Source organism: Podarcis tiliguerta, assembly GCF_965153285.1.
Source record: "Podarcis tiliguerta genome assembly, chromosome: 10".
NCBI classification, from domain to species: domain Eukaryota; kingdom Metazoa; phylum Chordata; class Lepidosauria; order Squamata; family Lacertidae; genus Podarcis; species Podarcis tiliguerta.
The window spans coordinates 19,780,126-19,802,302 of record NC_139543.1 but is presented as its reverse complement, the minus strand read 5'-3'; the positions used below and the strand labels follow the sequence as shown (position 1 = coordinate 19,802,302).

General features: G+C 43.7%; 1 protein-coding gene across 1 annotated transcript in view; it reads left to right on the top strand.

Annotated features, from left to right (window-relative positions):
- Positions 1–1,822: 1,822 nt before the first annotated feature.
- Positions 1,823–22,177, top strand: part of CPED1 (cadherin like and PC-esterase domain containing 1) — a gene marked incomplete at its 5' end in the record, with an annotated part of 114,069 nt that continues 93,714 nt past the window's right edge. Inside the window, 2 exons of the mRNA XM_083399502.1 lie at positions 1,823–2,080; positions 19,101–19,278. Coding sequence (XP_083255628.1) covers positions 1,823–2,080; positions 19,101–19,278 — 436 coding nt within the window. The remainder of the gene's footprint in view (positions 2,081–19,100; positions 19,279–22,177) is intronic.

The window sequence follows — 22,177 nt, the reverse complement described above, 5'->3', positions numbered from 1 at the left end:
CCCCCACAGCATAGGAAAAGACCACACATTTGGTAAGTTAAAAGTGGTTTACTTACAAACTCTTCAAAGGTCAGATTCATGTGTTTTTCCATACATCAGTCAGAAAAGTTGCATAGGCAGTAAAATGTAGCTTTGTTGCAAAGTGGTCAAAGCCCCTAAACTATTGGTATGGAAACACAAAAGAGGCTGGTGAAAGCCATGCAGCTGAGCCGGAATGACCAGCTCAAACCTCACAGGTAGAGGCTTCATTACCTATTTCCTCCCAAGGTAAGAGGAAGTGACATAGCTAAGCCTTGCAAAGCACCTTACTCTATGGTATTAACCCTTTCATATATTAAATTGACTTAAGGAAGATGATTATATGAAGCTGGTCATCCCACAGCAGGCATAGGCAAACTCTGGCCCTCCAGATGTTTGGGACTGCAATTCCCATCATCCCTAGCTAACAAGACCAGTGGTCAGGGATGATGGGAATTGCAGTCCCAAACATCTGGAGGGCCAGAGTTTGCCTATGCATGACCTACAGAATCAGGTTGTTGTTTTTTAAATCTTACTAGGTTTCCATGCCTTTCTTCTCTGCATGCCATCCTATCTTTAGTAAGAACACATGAACAAGAAGTCACTAATTAATATACAAAGGCCTCATCTGCACTCTACATTTAAAGCAGTATCGTACCACTTTAAATAGCTATGGCTTTCCCCAAAGAAATGCAGCTTTAAAAAAAGGGGGGGTGCCTAGAATTGTTGAGACCTCTATTCCCTTCATGGAGCAACAGGTCTCAGACTGGTTTAGCATTTCTCTTTCTTCATTATGTTTGAGTTGTCTGTATTCCAGCCACATTTTTAGAGTCCTTGTATAGCTTGGAAGCATGTGAAGGGGGGGGCACATTGCCGCTGTGTGATCCAGCAGCCTTGCTCCTACAGTTTCCAGTGTGTGAGGCTTTTTAGAGCTTGGTGAACGTAACCCCACCCCTCAGGGCAGTCCTGTTTTTTATTTATATGTCTGTGGTCCAACTGAGTTCAGATGGAGTGCTGTGTGTGTGTGTGTGGAGATGAGCTGGAGTCATGAGGCAGCTTTGCTCCGAGTGGTTTTAATCAGCAGCCCGTTAGGGGAGAATGGAAAACGTCTGACAGGGCTAAGAACCAAGTAAGTAAACATAACTTTGAACTCCGAAAGCTGGAAAGAAAGAAACTTAACCGAGGGAAATCTAGCCTTTCAGCTTGTTCGAAACCAGATGAATTCTCTTTGAGAGAAAGCATGCACATTTGCCGACAGGAAAAAGGCAATTTAAAAAGATCTGGAATGAAGGAAACGGTATTTTTAAAAAGCAACGGGGGGGGGGGGGGAGACCTACGAGGAAATCTGTGGTGCTTTTCAGCTGTACAAAGACACCTCATAATTTTTAACCTTTCGCTTTCACGAATGCAGTTGTTCAGCTGGAGTTTTGTGGGATAAACTTTCTTCCAAACGTTAAGATTCCTTCAGCCACTAACTATTTCAGGATGCTTAAGTCTGCTCCTTCCCAACCCACACGACGCACGTACGTGTGACTTCTTTCTCTTTTCCTGCCTCCTCTCTTTTTGCACAGGTCAGGGACTGCTTCCTGAAGGGCCGTTTGCCGTAGTCTGTTTTGCTTCGGAGACCTCGAACTTCTCGCCGGCTGATGCCATGGGAAAGCTCAAACCCAGAAGTGATGGAGAGCACTTCTGTTTCCTGGCGGACAAGTCATGTTTCTCCCTTTATTTCATGCTGATGAACAGTAGCCACAGTGACTCTTCCTACAATGTGGAAACGGGACAACATTAGAAACCCAGGGTGGCCATGGCTTGCCGGCAGATTCTGCCTGGCCGGAGGTGGTGTCGACTTCGCCCGTTCCTGGTGGTGCTGGTGCTGGCTGCTTGTCTTTTCTACCAGACCCTGACACCCTTAAGGACGAGGAGATACATCTCACCAGTTGGCAATGGAGTTCTACCAGACAAAGTGGTTTCGGAGTTGGTACAGCACAGGAGGTACAAGGAGATCTCCGCAAGGCAAGCCCGTTGCTTCCTTCCTTCAAGCAATCTACAAGGACGGAAAGAGGTAAGACAAGTACAGAACGAAAAACTGGCTTAGAAACTGGAGGCACATTTCTGGCAGGCACAGCTAAAATTAACCTTCAAATAAGCAGAGGTGGATCTGCTTGCTAGCTAAGGTGCATCCTTGGCCCTGTTATATTGTCCAGATGAGGTTGTTCCAAAGTGATGACCCCCCCTGGAGTGAAACTATGGGCAAATATGTCATCTGTTTTTCTCAGTTTTTCAATCTTAAGTTCAGTTCTCTGCATCAGTTTGCCTCAACAGCAAAAAAGTCCTCATAAAAGTTCATCAACATCTTAATGTGAACTTTTCCTAACGTACACATTTGTACGCAATTTTGCAAATGCAACATATTTTTGTAATGTTATATTCCCTAACATACTGATATGTATGCATACTGCACTCTAGCATGCTCATCTTTGTACTCATGACTTGGCTGTGGAATGGCGTCGCAAAATTCAGCGACTTGCACATTTTGAAGGAGGGCTGTGATCCAGTTCGCATATTGTTTCTGAAGTGCGAATTGGGCAGTTTCACCTTTTGACGCGAACCGAATCGCATTCCTGCTCCATCCCTGCTGAAGCACAAAGAGCATGGTCAAAGGAATAGGTCCCGGAAAGGTGGGTGGGCTTACACAAAAAGGACATATAAAATGGGGAGAGGCAGAGGGTACTTCTGAGATAGATGTTGACTGTGGGGTGGGTTCAACATCCTTGGGATCAAATGCTAGCTCATGTTTCCACACGTCCTATTTAATATAGATCACTCTTTCCAGGAGAATCTGATAAGTTAAACAAAATCTGTTCCCTACCATTTCTGAATGACCCGTTTATGATATTAAGCCCCCACATCAAAGCACCCCAAGAGAGGAAGAAAGTGCAGCTGCCCAGTAGCATTCATGGCACCCCAATCTCGTTGGAAAATGTATGTGGTTCTGCGTCGTTTGCACTAAATGCATAACAAGAAACCCAAAGTCCTGTGAACGCAAAGGCAACAGTAACTCCAGGCACGTCCCGTAGATTTGCATTTATCTGTTATTATCCTACTTTGCTTCTTCCATGACTTACGGCTTCAAATCATATAGAATATGTCAAAAAGAAACAGGGAGATGAAGGATGGGAGGAGAAGGATAGGACTGCGTATCGAATAGGATAAAGGAAGCAGGGAACAGTAGTGATCATAAAATGCATTGTGCTGTCCTCTGGCCACAGGAAGCGGTCTACATAATAATATCCCTGAGTGTTTACCAACCACTTTTTGTACATTTTAAACGCTTCCTCCATAATCATAGAACTTCTATGATGGAATTTGCTGGGTAGAGAGTTTCCCTTTGAGTCAGTAAATACGGTATATAGTTATTCCCATTCCAGGCCCAAGTGTGTTTGCTCAGAAATAATTGTGTTGAGTACGCCTCACTGCCTTGCAAGTTCATATAGGATTTGCCCTGAGAGAGTCTTTTGAACCTCTTCTGTTGACCACCAGCATTACCCTTTAAGTTCAGAATAGAGTTGTTGCTTTGGAAGATGATAATCAGGCATCCACACAACACGACCAGTCCAACGAAGTTGATGTTGAAGAATCATTGCTTCAACACTTTGAAGCAGTGTTGAGTGTCTGGTGGGCTTCCTGGTTCACAATTGTTGAAATATCCTGAATGTGTACAGTTATAGGAGATGGATTCCTGTCTAGTTGACTGTTGAGAAAAAGAGAGTTATTGTGGATTAACACATGATTTACTCATTCAATACAGTGGTACCTCGGGTTACAAACACTTCGGGTTTCAAACACTTCGGGTTACAGACTCCCCTAACCCTTGGGTTAAGAACTTTGCCCCAGGATGAGAACAGAAATTGCGCAGTGGCAGCGTGGCGGCAGCAGGAGGCCCCCTTAGCTGAAGTGGTACCTCAGGTTAAGAACAGTTTCAGGTTAAGAACGGACCTCTGGAACAAATTAAGTTCCTAACCAGAGGTACCACTGTACACTGTTATTGCATACTTCCTCAATGGACTTTAGGGGGGTATACATGGTTTCTCCCCAGTTTTGCATCAAGAATGTGTGCTGACTGACAAATACTGGGACTGGCCTAAAGTCTCCCAGCAAGCTTCATGGCTGGTCGAGAATTTGAACAAGGGTCTCCCAGGTCAAAGCCCAACACTATGCACAACACCACTTGGGCACTACAAGTTAATTTTCCTCCAGAGAAATAATATAGTTTTGGCAGAATGAAAGCTTGTTTACTACAGGGTGTGGTGTGCATAACTGAGGTTTTCTGCACTGCTAGTTTGCTAGTCGGACAGCTATTTATACACACCGGCTAGTCTACACAGTTGGTGTATTTATTCAAAAGCTCTTACATTGCATCTTGCACTCGGGGAGTTAACACAGCAGAGAAAAATTGTAATAGTGTGACCGTCTCTTCCAGTAAACTTTTAAAAGTTGATCCACCCCGTCCTCAGTGCAGTGACCTAGCCTTATGATGACATTACATGCTATTAAATACTGGATTTTACACTTTCTTTCTTTCTTTCTTTCTTTCTTTGACAAGCTCCAGTACTCCAATGATCTACAAAACAGTGTTAGGAATTTTATGGAGTTAAGACACACAAGTCAAATGATAGGGCTTTTTTTCCAAGTGACTTCCAAGGTTAATTAGCACATTTTCTTGTCCCAAATTGCCCTCAGGAGTGCATGTAGAGATCGGCAGTATTTCAGAGCTGTGTGCAAGGCTGCTTTCAGGTTCTTGAAATGATTTTCTGAAAAGCATCCCAGGACAGCAAAAAGACAAAACTTCGAGGGAATGATCCAGATTTAGGAATGTGCTTCCATCTTTTCCATTGGATTCAGAGGCTCTTAAAGTGTGGCCAGAGAATATTCTATGTTTTTCACATCATAGTATTTGTTTATAGTTCCTTTGTGTGCCAGAAACAGCCACTTGTCCTTGAGTTACCCACATTCCAGCTGTGCTGAAATATTTCAACCTTAGCCATTTGTCTGATCATAGTTATGAAGTGAACAACCTCTTGTGGCTGTACGAGCTATTTTCCTGGTGACATTTGTTAGAAAATGTGCCGATGGCTCTTTAAATTAAATGTCCTCCAGACCATTTCTCTTATTACAAACAAATCTATGTCACGACTATAAATAAAATAGTCTTGTCGCCCCTAATTATTGGGCAGCTTGCATCTAGAAATTGCTCTGTAATCCAGATATAGCTTCATCTAAGGGGTGGCTGATAATTCAGATCGGTGCTTTTTACTGGGGGTACACAGGGGTACACATATCCCTAAACATTTTGTGAATCTAAGTTTGGCCTCATTGAGGGGCAATATTTAAATATGAGTGGGAAAATGAGAGTACCCCTAAACACTTTTTTTAGGGGGGAAAAGCACTGATTCAGATACCCTTTTGCTGATTTCTTAGTAGCAGGTCTGAGTGTAATTTGATGACATAGTTGTAAGCAAGTATGGCCAAATATTGCATCTAGAATGTTCTTCTTTGATTGTTAGTATTTTATCACTTCTAGATTTTAAGACGCTTGACAAAAGTTTGTCCCTTCCAATAATTTTGAACTCTTTTAGGGCAATATTCACACCTTAGCGCTGTGATGTTGAAGCTGTGGCCCTGCAGATGTTGTTGAACTCACAACTTCCATCATCCCTGACCACATAAATGCATAAAGTTTCCAATATGTCCCAGTAGGGCTAGGCAGTGCTTTTTTCTGGGGGTACTCGAGAGTACTGTCACCTTCCCCCTCCCCTAGATAGATAGAGATAGATAGATGATAGATAGATAGTGTGGCATTTAGAGTAACAACTAAAAAAGGAGAATACACTGGGGCTAGGAGAGATCCCTGTCTGAAATTCTGGAGAACCACTAGCTAGGTGGACTAATGATCTGACTCAGTTTACGGAAGTGATTCCACAACACACAACATGACAAGGAGGCAAAAGTTTGCCCTGGTGTGTATATTTAGGGACAAGGCTTGGCTTTGGTATTCATCCTCTTTCCTGTTGCTGAAATATGAACTTCAATTACCAGTAGGTAGTACATTCTTTGTGGCTAGCCCAGATTGACCCACACTCCTGTGGGAACTGCAATCAACCTAAAATAGGGACAGCTGAATGGAGGAGCAATTTAGAGTCAGCTGAACTGAATATTTGTAGCTGTGCAAGTTCTGAGCATTCAGAAGAATGGCCAATCTTATTGTTTTAAAAGTTGGACGAAATCTATGCAGTTCTCGCAGCAAATTTATTTATATTTGCCTTCGGACTTCGAAGCAGTGCTTGACCATAAGGCAACTAAGGGAGGAGAGAGGTTGGAAATTTAATTATTTACTACATTCATATGTATTTCTTTATTCTATTAAATTTATATACCGCCCCTCAACACAAGAACTCAGGGTGGTTCACAGAACAAAATGCAAGATAAAACGCAAGTCAATAATGAAACCAAAACAACAAAGCAATAACCCCCCCTTCCCGCATACACATTTAAAAGGCTATTAATAGGATATTAATCGGTCAAAGACCTGGTTGAAGAGGAACGTTTTCACCTGGCACTTAAAATATATAAAATGAAAGACCAGGTGAAGCTCCCTGAGGAGAGCATTCTGCAAATGGGGGGCCACTACAGAAAAGACCCATTCTCTTGTTGCCACCCTCCAGACCTCATGGGGTTCACCTTTCCTCCAAGAAGCTCAAGGTACATGGCTCTCCCCACTCCATTTTATCCTCACAACAACCTTCTTTTAAAAACTTTTTGTCCTCTTGGTTCCTGAGCTTTCCAGTCAGCTTTGCCATTTTGACGTAGTCCATCCGCTTGGTTTGCCATTCCTCTTTCGTAGGGACTCTTTCTTCAACCCATCTCTGGGCTAAAAGCATCTGTGCGGCTGTTTCGCACACATAAAAAGTATTTTCTATTCCTTTGGAATGTCGGTACCTATAATTCCTAATAAAAAAGCTTCTGGTTTTTTAACAAAAGTTATTTTAAACATATTTTCATTTCATTATATATCATCTTCCAGAAAGCTTTATACCAGGCATCCCCAAACTCTGCCCTCCAGCTTTTTGGGACTACAACTCCCATCATCCCTAGCTAACAGAACCAGTGGTCAGGGATGATGGAAATTGTAGTCCCAAAACAACAGGAGAGCCTGCTTGACATGACCACCACATACGATAAAAACCTTCTTTCTCTTTACATTTCCAGCAGGTATTTGTACTTACTCTATACATTTTTGCTAACTCACTAGGAGTCGAATACCACCTGTACATCATTTTCCTAAAATTTTCTTTCAGCATACAACATGCCGTAAATTTCAGGTCTGTTTTCCATAACCTTTCCGTCCAAGCATTAAACCCAGTACCACTCAATTTATAATCTGCATGAAATAACTCATACATGAACAATAGCCCACATCTTCCTTTTGGAATATATATGTCAAATTATTAAGCAAGATGAGTTTGTGTTTAGCACTATCTTTTCACCCAACACCCAAAGTTCTGTCGACCAACCACATAAGCCGTTCAACCCACTCTGTGTGCTACGATGCCAACAGTCAAAGCACATCTCCCTGATTTAGGGGCCTGCCCTATATTTAGATAGCAAACAATGAGAAGCAGAGTAGCATTCCAGCCATCGCAGTTCAAATCCTCCTCCTTCCTGAACAAAAATACTAGTGATATAAAAAGCCAACAAATGTTTAAATAGCCTCCAGAGAAGGAAAAAAGAAAGATAGAGGAAATTAGTTTCTTTCTAGCAATGTAGGAAGCACTCAAGCATTCTAGGGTTGCCATATTTCAAAAAGTTAAAGCCAGGACACCCTGAAAGTTGTTGAGCTGTTTTTAGGAAGACCTCAAAATTGCTGAACATTTTTTATGGAAAACCCAGAAGTTGCTGAGCTTTCTTTTTTTAAGGCAAAAATGCGATTTTGCAATTGACTTGCCTAAGATCCAGGGCAAAGCGCCACCTTTCAGAAATTCTCCCTGGGTGTCAATTCTGCCTTCGAAATCCTGGCAATGTCCTAGACATATAGCAGCCCTAAATAAACCATATCCCAATAAAACATGCTGGAGGGGTGTGGACAACTGGTGGAGCTCCATATGATAATACAAAGAAACGTGTTTCAGAAACGTACATTGGGGGTGTTGTTGGCAGCTGACTCAAATTATTGTTGACTCAAATTATAGTTTTGCTTTTTGGCAGAATTTAGGCCACAACTTTATTGATTACAGAAAGTGAGTGGTTGCATAGGCTCTGGTTCGACTAGCTCCCTGCACCCTTGCTGGCAGCGCTGACCCAGAGCTCTATCATAGGTCAGCCAAGGGTGAACACCTGAGGTAGGTAGAAAGCCCGAGAACGGACTATGTCCACTGCCCAGATGCTCCCCTGGACTCAGGCATGGGCACAACCCCCTCTCGGGGGTTGACCAAACCAAGTTGAGTCCCTGGATTCCTTTAATGGAATACCCTTCACATAGGGATGGTGAGAGCGTTCTCCCATCCCTATCACCTGAACCAGTGCCTACCCGCAACCTTACAAGTTGTGACGATTTGCTACATGGCCGGAGAAACCCAAATGGCAACAGCCAATCAGCCAAGTGGGGAAAATTCCTGCCATACCTCTGCCCCAACGACAGATGACACACGACGGCATAGCAAGGTCAAGCGCAAAATGCCGTAAATTAGGGAGAGGTGGGCGGGTGTTCTGATGCATGAGCCGAAAGAGGAAGCTCTGGGTCACGTACATGGGCATAAATAGGTCCCTCGATCTGTTTAATCAGCTCCCCATTGGCGAGATTAAACCCAGCAATGAGGGACCTACCAATCGGGCATTGTGACTGTCCAATATACCCACCCATATCCAGGAGGTCAGTCTCCACGTCTCACTGCAACATGTGCCCTCTTTTAGGGAGGACATGCTTTATAGCTCGATAAATAATGAAGTTGACTCAGGTGCTACTTGAGTGGATCTCTTTCCATTGGGCCAAGTGGCTTTTAGCCAACTTCCATCCATCTCTTGGCACCCCTGAAAACAAGACACCAAGATTTCACTATAGCTCCATGGTATTCCTGGTGGTCCCAATAAATTTAATTTGCTTTCCAGAAATTTGCTTGCTGTTGACAAATGCCTGGGTGGTTTGCAGCGGGCATGGCTGGCTTATACCATTTTCCAGCAACAACTTCGCTGGAGTGTGGTTACGAACATGCTATATTTTAGTCAATGCAAAATGTGGATGGATGCTCAGTGTTTACACACTACTTCATATAATCTGTGGTAGAAACTATGTGGCAAATGACTTCTGTTAATTTCTGGGTAAATGTGATGCAAACCTACCAGCACAGATATCTAGGAGAGGAGATAGATAGATAGATAGATAGATAGATAGATAGATAGATAGATAGATGGTAGATTAGATTAAACGGCTCAGGACCGCAATAACCCATAGACCGCCTCTTTCCATATGAACCTACCTGGACCCTGAGATCACCTTCTGGGGCCCTTCTTCGTGTACTTTCTCCCCGAGAGGTCCGGAGGGTGGCAACACGAGAACGGGCCTTCTCTGCAGTGGCTCCCAGTTTATGGAATGCTCTCCCCAGGGAAGTTCGCCTGGTGCCTTCATTATACACCTTAGGTGCCAGGCAAAAACGTTCCTTTTTAACCAGGCCTTTGGCTGATTTTATTGACATCCTATGCCCTTTTAAAATGTGTTTTTTGTGTGTGTGTGGGGGGGTATTGAGTTGTTGTTGTTATTTTGATCATATATTTTGTGGTTTTATATTTTGATTTTGTCCTGTAAACTGGCCCGAGACCTCCTGATATAGGGCAGTATATAAATTCAAATAATAATAATAATAATAATATAAAATTCAGTGGGGAAAGCGCTTTGTCTTTTCATCTTATTTTTTAATGTAAGGCCTTTTGCTGGCCTCTGGTGCTCTCTTTAGCTTGCATAGCTTCAAAGCCATTTCTGTTTAAATACGAAATTGGCTCCGGAACTTGCGCATAATTGCTGTCCTATTGGCGAAAAAAGAAGATTTATTTTATTTTATTTTTTAGGGCTAACATTCTGAAAGATAGAAGGGGAGGAGCAGAGCTCATTCTTTAGAACTCTCTTGGCATAAAATGTAATTTTAGTATAGAATCATAGAGTTGGAATAGACCACAAGGGCCATCGAGTCCAACCCCCTGCCAAGCAGGTAATCCTGACTCATCTATGTCTGACTTTGATTAGAAACACAATCCACAAAGGGGGGCGGGAATCCACACTGGAGCAGGAACCCCATGAAGCTGGCCTAATCTACTTGGATTCATTCAACCCACCCACATTTGAAATAAGAGAGAGGAGTTACCGTACATAACCCGGCTCCTTAGGAAGGGCCATTGAGTTAACTGCATCACATCGCATCTGTGCTCTTTGGTTTGCATCACACTTCCCCAGTTGCAATCCTCCTTACAGGACCATTGCAGAAGCCAAGTGGGAATAACTTATAGTTCTCACAGCTGACAAACAATCCTGCACTTTTGTAATGGGGTGCAGGGAAGCAGTAATGCTGCATTTAACTGTCATTAGTTTGGATGTGAGGGAGAGCCAGCGGTCGCTACAACAAAATGCGCATGGTGCTGTGGTCTAAACCACTGAGCCTTTTGGAAGATCGGCGGTTCTTCCATCTGCACAACAGGGTGAACTACATTGCTCTGTCCCATCTCCTGCCAACCTAGCAGTTCGAAAGCACGCCAGTGCAAGTAGATAAAGTGGTACCACTGTGGCGAGAAGGTAAACGCCGTTTCCGTGCGCTCTGGTTTCTGTCACAGTGTCCCGTTGTGCCAGAAGTGGTTTAGTCATGCTGGCAACATGACCCAGAAAGCTGTCTGTGGACAAACGCTGGCTCCCTCAGCCTGAAAGTGAGATTAGCGCCACAGCCCCATAGTCACCTTTTACTGGACTTAACCGTCCAGGGGTCCTACAACACAAGGTGAGAAAACACAGAAACACGGCAGCTATGTCCTTGGGAGACGTATTCTTGAGGTGGCCGCAAACTTTATGGCTACTGAGCATCTCTTCTATTTAAGCAGACATTTTGTGTCAGAGATAACAACTGCAGCTGTATTACTTTTTCATAAAGGTAAAGGCAAAGGGACCCCTGACCATTAGGTCCAGTTGCAGACAACTCTGGGGTTGCGGTGCTCACCTCGCTTTATTGGCCGAGGGAGCCGGCCTACAGCTTCTGGGTCATGTGGACAGCATGCCTAAGCCGCTTCTGGCAAACCAGAGCAGCACACGGAAACACTGTTTACCTTCCCGCTGGAGTGGTACCTATTTATCTACTTGCACTTTGTGTTTTCGAACTGCTAGGTTGGCAGGAGCAGGGACCGAGCAATAGGATTCGAACCGCCAACCTTCTGATCAGCAAGCCCTAGGCTCTGTGCTTTAACCCACAGCGCTACCCACGTCCCTTACTTTTTCATAGATGCACCTATATGTCTGCTTCTGTTTTACCATTACTAGATTCTATAACTCTGCACGTCAACTAATCTGATGGTTATTTCCTTGACATTTATAACTAGATAAATATACCCCCGTCAGCACATCACATATGCTTATCTGTTTCAAAATTGTTCTTGAGTGCAGCAAATGAGGCTGCTTTTGGAAAAGTAAAACCATCCACCCACCCTAGTTAGAGGAGTATAAAAAGCATAAATTATTTGACCAGGCTCTTTTCATCTGTTGTTACTGAATCTTTTCATGCCAAGACTCAGCCTGAGGTACTTTTTTTTTAATGTAAAATCGGGTCTGAAAAAGCAAGATTGGCAAAGTTCTGCATAAATTGGAACGTTGCTTACAAAGCACTGTGAATTATGACAGGCTCAAATGACAATAATTTAAACAGAATTAATAGTGATGGCGACGTTTTGTGTACAAAATGGTTAACAGCTTAATGATACTCATTCAGAAAAGGGGAAGCATGGAATTTGACAGGTTGTTTTTTAACCAAAACACAGTTCAGGTCTTTAAAATACATCTCAAAAGAAGGGGGAAGAAACTTTATATGTTGTTGGTCAGAAAGTAAAGGCCGTGAGTCAGTGATAGAGCACGTATTTTACATGGAAAACATTCCAGGTTTATCCCTGGCATACCCTGATTGAGACTCAGAAGAACTGCTGAAAGTCTCAACAATACTAAGCTGGTGGACTGGTGGTCTCACTTGGTAGAAGCCATCTTACTAAGTGTTAAGTTGTGGGCGAATATATCAGACGACACAGCGACTCTTTATTTATAAGCTGGAACAGAACTAACTGAGGAGCTCAGTCAGCCTGCTTATATAGAGCTCCAGAACAATGTAACTTTTGCCATTTTCTAAAACTATCCAATCACTGAACGTCACTTTCGATCCTTCATTTGCATAACTATCTACAGTATCCCCCTGCTGGCCCAAGGTGAGAACTTCAGTACATAACACTAAGTACCTTGCCTTAGCAGAACTATGCATTTAAAGCAGCATCATGCCACTATTTAGAAGAAGAAGAAGAGAAGAAGAAGAGTTTGGATTTGATATCCCGCCTTTCACTCCCCTTCAGGAGTCTCAAAGCGGCTAACATTCTCCTTTCCCTTCCTCCCCTACAAAAAACACTCTGTGAGGTGAGTGGGGCTGAGAGACTTCAAAGAAGTGTGACTGGCCCAAGGTCACCCAGCAGCTGCATGTGGAGGAGCAGAGACTCGAACCCGGTTCCCCAGATTACGAGGCTACCGCTCTTAACCACTACACCACACTGGCTCTCTCATGGCTCCCCATACAGAAGCCAAATCCCAGGGGCCGAGGTCCCTTTGTCTCTCCCCCAATAAAATATTTGAAATTGATGGGCATTGCCATTCAAATGACGTGTGTGTGCTGCATCTTGTGATCAGTTATACAGAAAAGAGCTTTCTTGGTTCCCCCAATGTTTTATTCAAGTTGGCACCCCTAGCTCCTCCAAAATAATCTTGGGAACTGTAGTTCATTGAGGATGCTGAGAGTTGTTAGGAAACCCCTATTCCCCTCACAGAGCTACAGTTCCCTGAGCAGATTAACAATCAGTTCCTCTTCTCAGGAAAGACTGGGAGTCACCCTCCAACATTTCTCCGATTAAAATAGGGACGTCCTATTCTATAATGATGTTGATGATGATTTTATTATTTATACACCAATCTGACTGGGCTACCCCAGCCCATCTGGGCGGCTTCCGGCATATACAAAAGCATAATAAAAAAATCAAACATTAAAAAACTTCCCAATACAGTGGTACCTCAGGTTAAGAACTTAATTTGTTCTGGAGGTCTGTTCTTAACCTGAAGCACCACTTTAGCTGATGGTGCCTCCTGCTGCCGCCGCGCCGCCAGAACATGATTTCTGTTCTCATCCTGAAGCAAAGTTCTTAACCCAAGGTAATATTTCTGGGTTAGCGGAGTCTGTAACCTGAAGCGTATGTAATCCGAGGTACCACTGTACAGGGCTGCCTTCAGATGTCGTCTTAGGTTCTTGGCTTGGGGTCTCATAACTCCAACATTGCTCTGATGAAAATAGAGATGTTCTAAAGAAAAGTGGGACATTCCGGGATCAAATCAGAAACCGGGACGGCTTCTGTAAATCCGGGACTGTCCCTGGAAAATAGGGACACTTGGAGGGGGGAAATAGGGATATTCTCCTTAAAGTGGTATGATACTGCTTCAATGTATTGTGTGGATGGATCTCGGTATAACAGAAATACAAATCCTGCTACTATTTAATATGAATCTATTGCCTTCAGTATAGGTCCTGTGCAGAACACAATCTTGAAACAATCCATGGAATCTGAACTCGGGTTTGCCAAGCCAAACCTCAGGTTTCTACCCAGCGGATGCAGTGGCTAAACGGAAAGCTTAACAATATGCTTAGTCCAGTCCTGTATGCTAAACATCTCGTTGCTAATGGCACAATTAGAGAAAACTAGGGATCCTGGATTTCAAAGGGAAAGGGAAGTTTCCACGAAAAAAGCCAAATTCTTCATCGTCCAGTTAGAACATATTTATTCTCTTAGTGCTACATGTGTGTTTTTGCAGTAGGAAACATTAATGTCTAGAAGTGGACCCTGTTTTACATTTTGTGGTCTGTTAAACAAGTGGCCAAGGAAAGATTTCAAAGCACCTGCATTTAAATCAAGAGTTTATGAAGAAAGTGTTTGGGTCAACTCCTTCCAGAAGCAGAACAATCCAGTACAAAAGCTTTCTGTCTAGACGCTTTGGAAATGAGAGGCTAGATGATCTATTATCCTGTTTTCCAAAACTGACTTGTGCAATGTTTTTAGGAACTATTTTTAACCGTTATCGCTGCCTGTGAAGGAAAATTACTGCTTGGTTTGGCTATGTTCCAGTCAGGCCGTTTTATTTCTAAGTATATATTCTGTCAAAGTTTTATTTGCTAATTAAAAGCACAAAAATGAAATGGCTATCGTTTCTACTGGACCATTAGTGGTAGTAGGCTTGACTAAAACATTTAGAATTCTTGAATCTTTCCAAGGTCAGATATTACACACACACACACACACACACACACACACAAACTTTTGCTTTCTTCCTTTAGAGAAAAGTTGTAAAACATTTATGTCATCCTTATGGAAGAATATTTATATTACATGTTCAATTACCCAGAGGATGGTGTTGTTGGACTAAAACTCCCATCAGCCCCTGCCAGGGTACGTGGGTGGCTCTGTGGTCTAAACCACTGAGCCTCTTGGGTTTTCTGATTGGAAGGTCGGTGGTTCGAATCCCCGTGACAGGGTGAGCTCCCGTTGCTCTGTCCCAGCTCCTGCCAACCTAGCAGTTTGAAAGCACACCAGTGCAAATAGATAAATAGGTACAGCTGTGGTGGGAAGGTAAACAGCGTTTCTATGTGTTCTGGTTTCCCTCACAGTGTCCGGTTGCGCCATAAGCGGTTTAGTCTTGCTGGCCACATGACCCAAAAAGCTGTCTGTGGACAAATGCTGGCTCCCTCGGCCTGAAAGCGAGATGAGCGCTGCAACCCCATAGTTGCCTTTGACTGGACTTAACTGTCCAGGGGTCCTTTACCCTTTTTTACCTTCCCTGTGAGAGGGGTCTCAGTGGAAGTCTCTGTCTGGAAGCCATAGAGCTTCACTCTATGGAGGGCCACCTTAGTAGATCTGCATCTTGAGTGGCCCTCCATCCCATGCATGATCCTCCTTAAACGTAGGGTAAGCCCTCCCTCCGGATGCTGATAATGGATAAACACCCAATGCCTGGGCCAAAATCTACCTACATCTGTAATCAATAAAAGTTGTGGCCAATTTTAGATCCCTAAACGTTGCCCTGCCTGTTTTGTTTGCATCTGTTGTTGCCTTGGTTTTGCCCTCCAGGAAGGGAGCACTGCGGGCAGGTCTGCAATTGTCTCTCTTTGTGAGGTTGCTTCCACCAGAAGGCCCCAATAAACAGGGACAAGACTAGGGTTGCCATACGTCCGGAATTTACCAGACATATCCGGAATACAGCAGTGTCCGGCCGAAAAAAGCAAAAAGAAAAATTGCTAGGAAAAATCCAGCCCATGTCGATAGTGAATGATTGTTTTTTAATATTTTGTTGGAAACCGCCCAGAGTGGCTGGGAAACCCAGCCAGATGGGCAGGGTGTAAATATATTATTATTATTATTATTATTATTATTATCATCATCATTATTGCTGTTTTTGCCCATCCTCCATAAAAATAGCTGCAAAATGGCATTTTTAACCTTTTTTGCAATAAAAAGCTCAAAAGCTTTTCTGTCCAGATTTTGTCGTTTGAAATATGGCAACCCTAGACAGTACGCCATAGACTCTGAGGAGAAAGTCCAAGTGGGAGGGATGCTGAACTGTCCAAAGTGTTGGAAAATGATTACCTGCAAGCAAAAGAGTCATGGCAGAAGAGTGTGACACATTGGGACTGTCTTTTTATTTATTTTTATTCTCATGTGGAGGAGATGACCGTGTGAACCAGGATGCACGCAGAGATAGTCAGCAGGCATTTCTGCAATGGCCAAAATTGTGTTTCTGGAATCAAGGATTTGGAGAGCTTGGGGGTTCAGTTTAAGTGACAGTTTTTGATGTATTGCACTGTTTGGCTGGATGATGTAACTGTAATCACAGTTAAGACGAATCAACAGACACTGTGTGTGTGTGCGCGCGTGTGTGTGCGCACACTAATATTTGGTTTGCCTAAACTGTCAACTTCTAGTCCAGATGAAAAGGTTTTGTAAAAGTTGTGAAAGTTAGCTAGATTTTGGCAAGTTTCCACGAGAAAGGAATTCCACAGCTGTGGGTTAGGCACTAAAATTGTCTCGCTGTGTTCCTTCACTGACTGTCCTTACCTGGCAAACAGATGGTAAACTCAAGCCGGCGGTCTTCCTTGAACTTCCAGATTCCACTGGGGCCTAGCGTAGATGAAAACATGACTCATAGGTATGTTAGACTCTACTGGCGTAGGACTTTAAAAAAACTTGGGTGACTGCCAAATTCTGCTTAAAGTGGAATCTGGCTTAACATTTACTTTCTATTACAGTGAAATGGCATTGTAAAACAGCTCGCTTACTGAAAGCTGTCGTTTCCCATCAAATCCACTGCAGATTCATTTATATTTATCAAGGAAAATTGAAATATACTCAGAGTCGAGAGTGGATCTCATGGTCTTTATTCAACTCATAGTGGTGAGGAGGAATGAAAGTCCCCCCAAAGTATCTGCTTTAAATACATTATTTACACAATGGGCTGCACGTGATTGGCTAATTCCGGAATTCTCCTGTAGGCCAATCAGGTTGTGGATTCACTTCCATCTGGAGCTGGACTGGGTGGCTCCTGTAGACCAATCCTACTGCTGCATAGTTCTAGAACCAATCAGACTGCTGCATTCTGAATCCTTTTCTTCTAGGACCAATCTGACTGCTGCATTTTGGATTCTAGTCAACTCAGTACATAACAAAAATATTGAACACTTTGCACCATGTGACAGTTGGTATTCTGCTTTCTTACAGTAACTTCATCAGTCTCTTTATCTTCACTGTATTCCAGTCCTTCTGTGCCAAACCGCCTTCCATAATGAAGCCCATGGTGGCATTTCTGCCAATGCTGGCTTGGCATTATCTTGTGTGCATACGTTCATTCATACAACTTTGCATTTACTCATACAACACATGATCATATGTCTCTGTCCACCAGCATCTCAGGGTGAAGCTGCATGAGACATAAGGGATGTACAAAGTATTAAACTTTTGCAAACAGTGAGGTTGTGCGGGACATAACCCAGTCTGGACCTTGGCACAGGGAAGAGGAACTTGTCGCATTGCACCATTCCTCCATAGGTGTGTCCCCCCATTACTATTTGCACTTTTAAGAAAAAGCACACATGTGTTCTGCCCAATATAATTCAGGACCCTTTGCAGTTGCTATCTGCAAAAGTTTCAAGAGATTGGTGATGCATTCAGCTGTAACCTTTGCCACATCTAGTTTGGCTGTCAGCTGTAGCCTTCAGGTCCACGGCAATAGAGGGGAGCCCCTGTTCTAAAGACTACAAAACCCAAGGTGCAGTGTAATTGTGTGAAATAGCATCTGCATTATTGTTTGATGCCTTCAGTTGAATTCAAACCAGAAGCGGAACTTTCCATGAAATGCCACTGCTTGTGAACAAATCTTAATTCCCCCCACCCCTGCTCTCACTTCATGACAGAATTTCTCCAGTTGGTTTTGCATAATCCCAGTAAAAAACACTCTTTGAATTATATTCAGAAGAAAATAGGGAGGCAGACATATGAAGCAATAGGAGACTTTAGTAGCCCTTGAGGCTAACTGAGAATAAGAATATAATGGGGAAGGAAATATCAGAAGAAGATAGCAGAAAGGGGTAAAAAGGGATGAAGGGGTGTTTTGAGGTAAAATTGTACTTCAAATCATAGAATCTTAGAGTCATCTAGTCCAACCCCCTGCAATGCAGGAATACCTAATTTCTCACTGCTGAATAAATAGGTTATAAATACAACCTCAGCTGGCCGAGCATGAATTAAAAGAGTGTGTAACACAACACCGTTGAAATCCTAACTTCCTCTTTACTCCTGGTTACTTTTCCTTATGAGCACAATGCATTTGCTGCCTGGAATATTCCGAAACTTCTTGCCTGACACGTTTGTTCAACATATTTCATAAAATGTGAATGGAATAGTTTCAGCTAGCATCAACTGTACTGATTGTAGTCAGGGAAAGAGGTATACTCTATATTAAAAACAGAGACGTGTTAGTCGTTCATCAAAGAGCTTAACACAGTTATGTGTTTGCCCCCCGCAAAGAATTTTATACTTGAGCCAAGTGTAACATAAAACTACTTCCTGCGGCTGGGAAAATATGGCTGTAAGCGTCACTTTATAGCTGGCTATCAGGCACCTCAACAACTGGAAGCATTTTGACTGACACTCATTTATAGTGAAACATATAGCCAATACCCAAAGACCCACAATGCCGTGTTTGTATAATGTCTCCTGTAAACACTCCTTGGCATCAGTTTAGCAAATGTGAAGCTTATCTGGCAGCCCTCTAACTTTTCAGTTTTGTTTTTGCATGGTGGGTGTTCAGATTATTAGTACAGTGGTACCTCAGGTTAAAAACTTAATTCATTCTGGAGGTCCGTTCTTAACCTGAAACTGTTCTTAGCCTACTTTAGCTAAGTATGGACCTCCAGAACGAATTAAGTACTTAATCCGAGGTACCACTGTATCTTACTAGGTGGGAATTTTCTTTCCACTGAGGAATACTACTCCTAGGAAGTAAAAATGACTGTCCCCTAGTGAGTCAGAATGTAACTAGATATTAAAATGTCACATGACTACATTACTATTGTAATTATTGCATAAATAATATGGTTGTCTGAAACTGCTCCCAGGAAAAACATATATTATTTTGCATGCTATAGCATTTCACGGTCCTGTGTGTTGCCTTATATAGCTTACGAATACCCCTTTTTTCTTGTTTCTTGTTTTAGATGGAGGACTCCATTTTTAAATTCTTTGGAAGTCAGACAAGGACAGTAATCCTGTACATCCCGTCTTCCGGCAGCGAAAAAGACCTCCTGTTATATCGGCACATCCTTGCACAGCACCATTATAGAGTTACAGTCCTTGAAGACAGGAAACTGAATGAACATGAAATCCCCAATCCAGGTGAGAAGACTTGACGGAGCCGTAGTATTTTTCCAACTGTAACACGATCAGATCATGAGGGAGAGGAGAGTTTAATGACCATATATTCCAAAGTTTATTATTCAGAGGGTTTCCAAGTTGAAACAGATCATGGTCTAGGTTTACTGCAAACTATTTTTATTTTATTTGCATTTTTCTTTCATCTCAGTCACAGTGCAAAAGGCAAAAGGCAGCTTGAAATGTGCATAAGTGCATGCATTAGTAAAGTGGTACCTCAGGTCAGTGGCGTAGCGTGGGGGGTGCAGGGGGGGGCCGACCGCACCGGGCGCAACATCTGGGGGCGCGCACTCGCACTCGCAGCTCTCTGCCCCTACCTGGCTCACTCACTCTCTCTCACTGCAGTGCTGGCTGTGCGAATCCGATCCGAGCTGCCGGGTCGCCGCCCACTGTGGAGGGGAGGGTGCCAGGCGTGCGGTGCGGTGCAGAGCGGAGAGAGAGTGAGGGACTATCTGGGGGAGGGACAGTGCAGCGGGGGTGTGTGTGTGCAAATTACTTGCCTTGCCCCGGGTTAGGGGGCGCAAATTACTTGCCTTGCCCCGGGTGCTGACAACCCACGCTACGCCACTGCCTCAGGTTAAGTACTTAATTCGTTCCAGAGGTCCGTACTTAACCTGAAGCACCACTTTAGCTAATGGGGCCTCCTGCTGCTGCCGCGTCGCCGGAGCACGATTTCTGTTCTCATCCTGAAGCAAAGTTCTTAACCTGAAGCACTATTTCTGGGTTAGCTGAGTCTTTAACCTGAAGAGTATGTAACCTGAAGCGTATGTAACCTGAGGTACCACTGCATTTAATCTAGCTCCATCGTGCTCCCACTACTGATGTTTGAAGCCAGGCACACATAACGTTAGCCGCAATCCATATTTATCATGGGAAACACTTCTGTTTTATTTGTTTACATTCAAACCAGCTTCCACCTGATTTGAAAATGCAAGTCACGGTTAAGCTGAGGTGTGTACCTTAGAGACAGCCACTGCACATGTGCAGATGACAGCTTTGCTGAGTCAGAATTTGGGGGTGGGGTTGCAGGCACAGAGAAACAAACTTGGTGAAGACATCCCTGCCCCCTCCCTGGTGTGTACAGCATTGTAAAAATGTGATTTGAAACACAGTGGGAGTGGGGGGTGGGAATGACGTTGCTGCATTTTAAGTTGCTAATACAGTGGTGCCTCGCAAGACGAAATTAATTCGTTCTGCGAGTCTCTTCGTCTAGCGGTTTTTTCGTCTTGCGAAGCAACCCTATTAGCGGCTTAGCGGATTAGCCCTATTAGCGGTTTAGCGGCTATTAGCGGCTATTAAAGGCTTAGCGGATTAGCTGCTAAAAGGCTATTAGCAGTTTAGCGGCTTAGAAAAAGGGGGTGGGGAGCGAAAACAAATCTCAAGACTCGCAAGACATTTTTGTCTTGCGAAGCAATCCCATAGGGAAATTCGTCCTGTGAAGCACATGGAAAAAAGGAAAATCCTTTCGTCTAGCGGGTTTTCCATCTTGCGAGGCATTCGTCTTGCGGGGCACCACTGTATGTACTTAAGCCTTAGGTTAGGTTCCATTCATTTGAAGCTCATTCAACAAATGACTCTCCATTCCCACCCACCCCAAATCCTGAGAACTGTTAATTCCACCACACAGAGGTATAATTCCCAGCACCCTTGAAACAAAACTGCAGTTCTCAGGATTCTCTGAGAGAACTAATGTAGAGCTGCCATAAGTCTGGATTTTCCTGGAGGTATCCAGGATTTGTCTGTCTGAAATATCATCTGGAAGGAATTTCCGAAAAATGTCCAGGAAAAACCGGACTTATGGCAACCCATGTTGGAAGTGTTGATTTTTTTGTGTGAATTTCCTAAAAAACAGCTGAAAAACTACTTCTTCTTTTTGCAAAGAAAGCTCAACAACTTTGTGTCTGGGTTTCCACTTTTTGAAATATGGCAACCCTCACTAATGTGCTTTAAATGTGCATTTAGTCTGGCATCTAAAGGGCTTGAAGGAAGGAGCCAATCTGATCTCCTGGGACAGGAAGTTTCAAAATCTTGGCACCACAACACAAAAGGCCCTGCCGGTGTGTTCCCATCAACCATACCTCTAATAGGGGCAGGATACAGAGTACAACACACACACATTGATCCGAGTGGATGGGAAGGATTACATAAATGTGTGAATGATGTTCAGCCTGGAGGCAGTGTCAGGCTGCCTGCTTCTCAGCTGTGAGGGGTGTGCGATTTATGGCCAACTCTTGCAAAGCACACAATACTCTTTTCCTTAAAGGTAAAGGGTAAAGGGACCCCTGACCATTCGGTCCAGTCGTGGCCGACTCTGGGGTTGCGGCGCTCATCTCGCTTTATTGGCTGAGGGAGCCGGTGTACAGCTTCCGGGTCATGTGGCCAGCATGACTAAGCCGCTTCTGGCAAACCAGAGCAGCGCACAGAAATGCCGTTTACCTTCCTGCTGGAGTGGTACCTATTTATCTACTTGCACTTTGATGTGCTTTCGAACTGCTAGATGGGCAGGAGCTGGGACCGAGCAATGGGAGCTCACCCCGTCGCGGGGATTCGAACTGCTGACTTTCAGATCGGCAAGTCCTAGGCTCTGTGGTTTAACCCACAGCGCCACTCACGTCCCTTTTCCTTAAAGGTTTGTAATCAAATGCACTCTGACGCACTGCGTGGTTCACCAGTACAGGTGATGTTTATTCATGTTCTAAGATCAGCAGTAATAATTCCTTACATCCCCCACCGCCCGCAGCCATAAAAGGGGATTTAAAGGCTTTCTTTCAAGGTCCAGATGTACCTGCAGCCTGGCCCATTTGGGAATTGTATGGAAAACATCAGACAGGCAACATTTTTAATTTGGGGGGAGTCTGTTCCA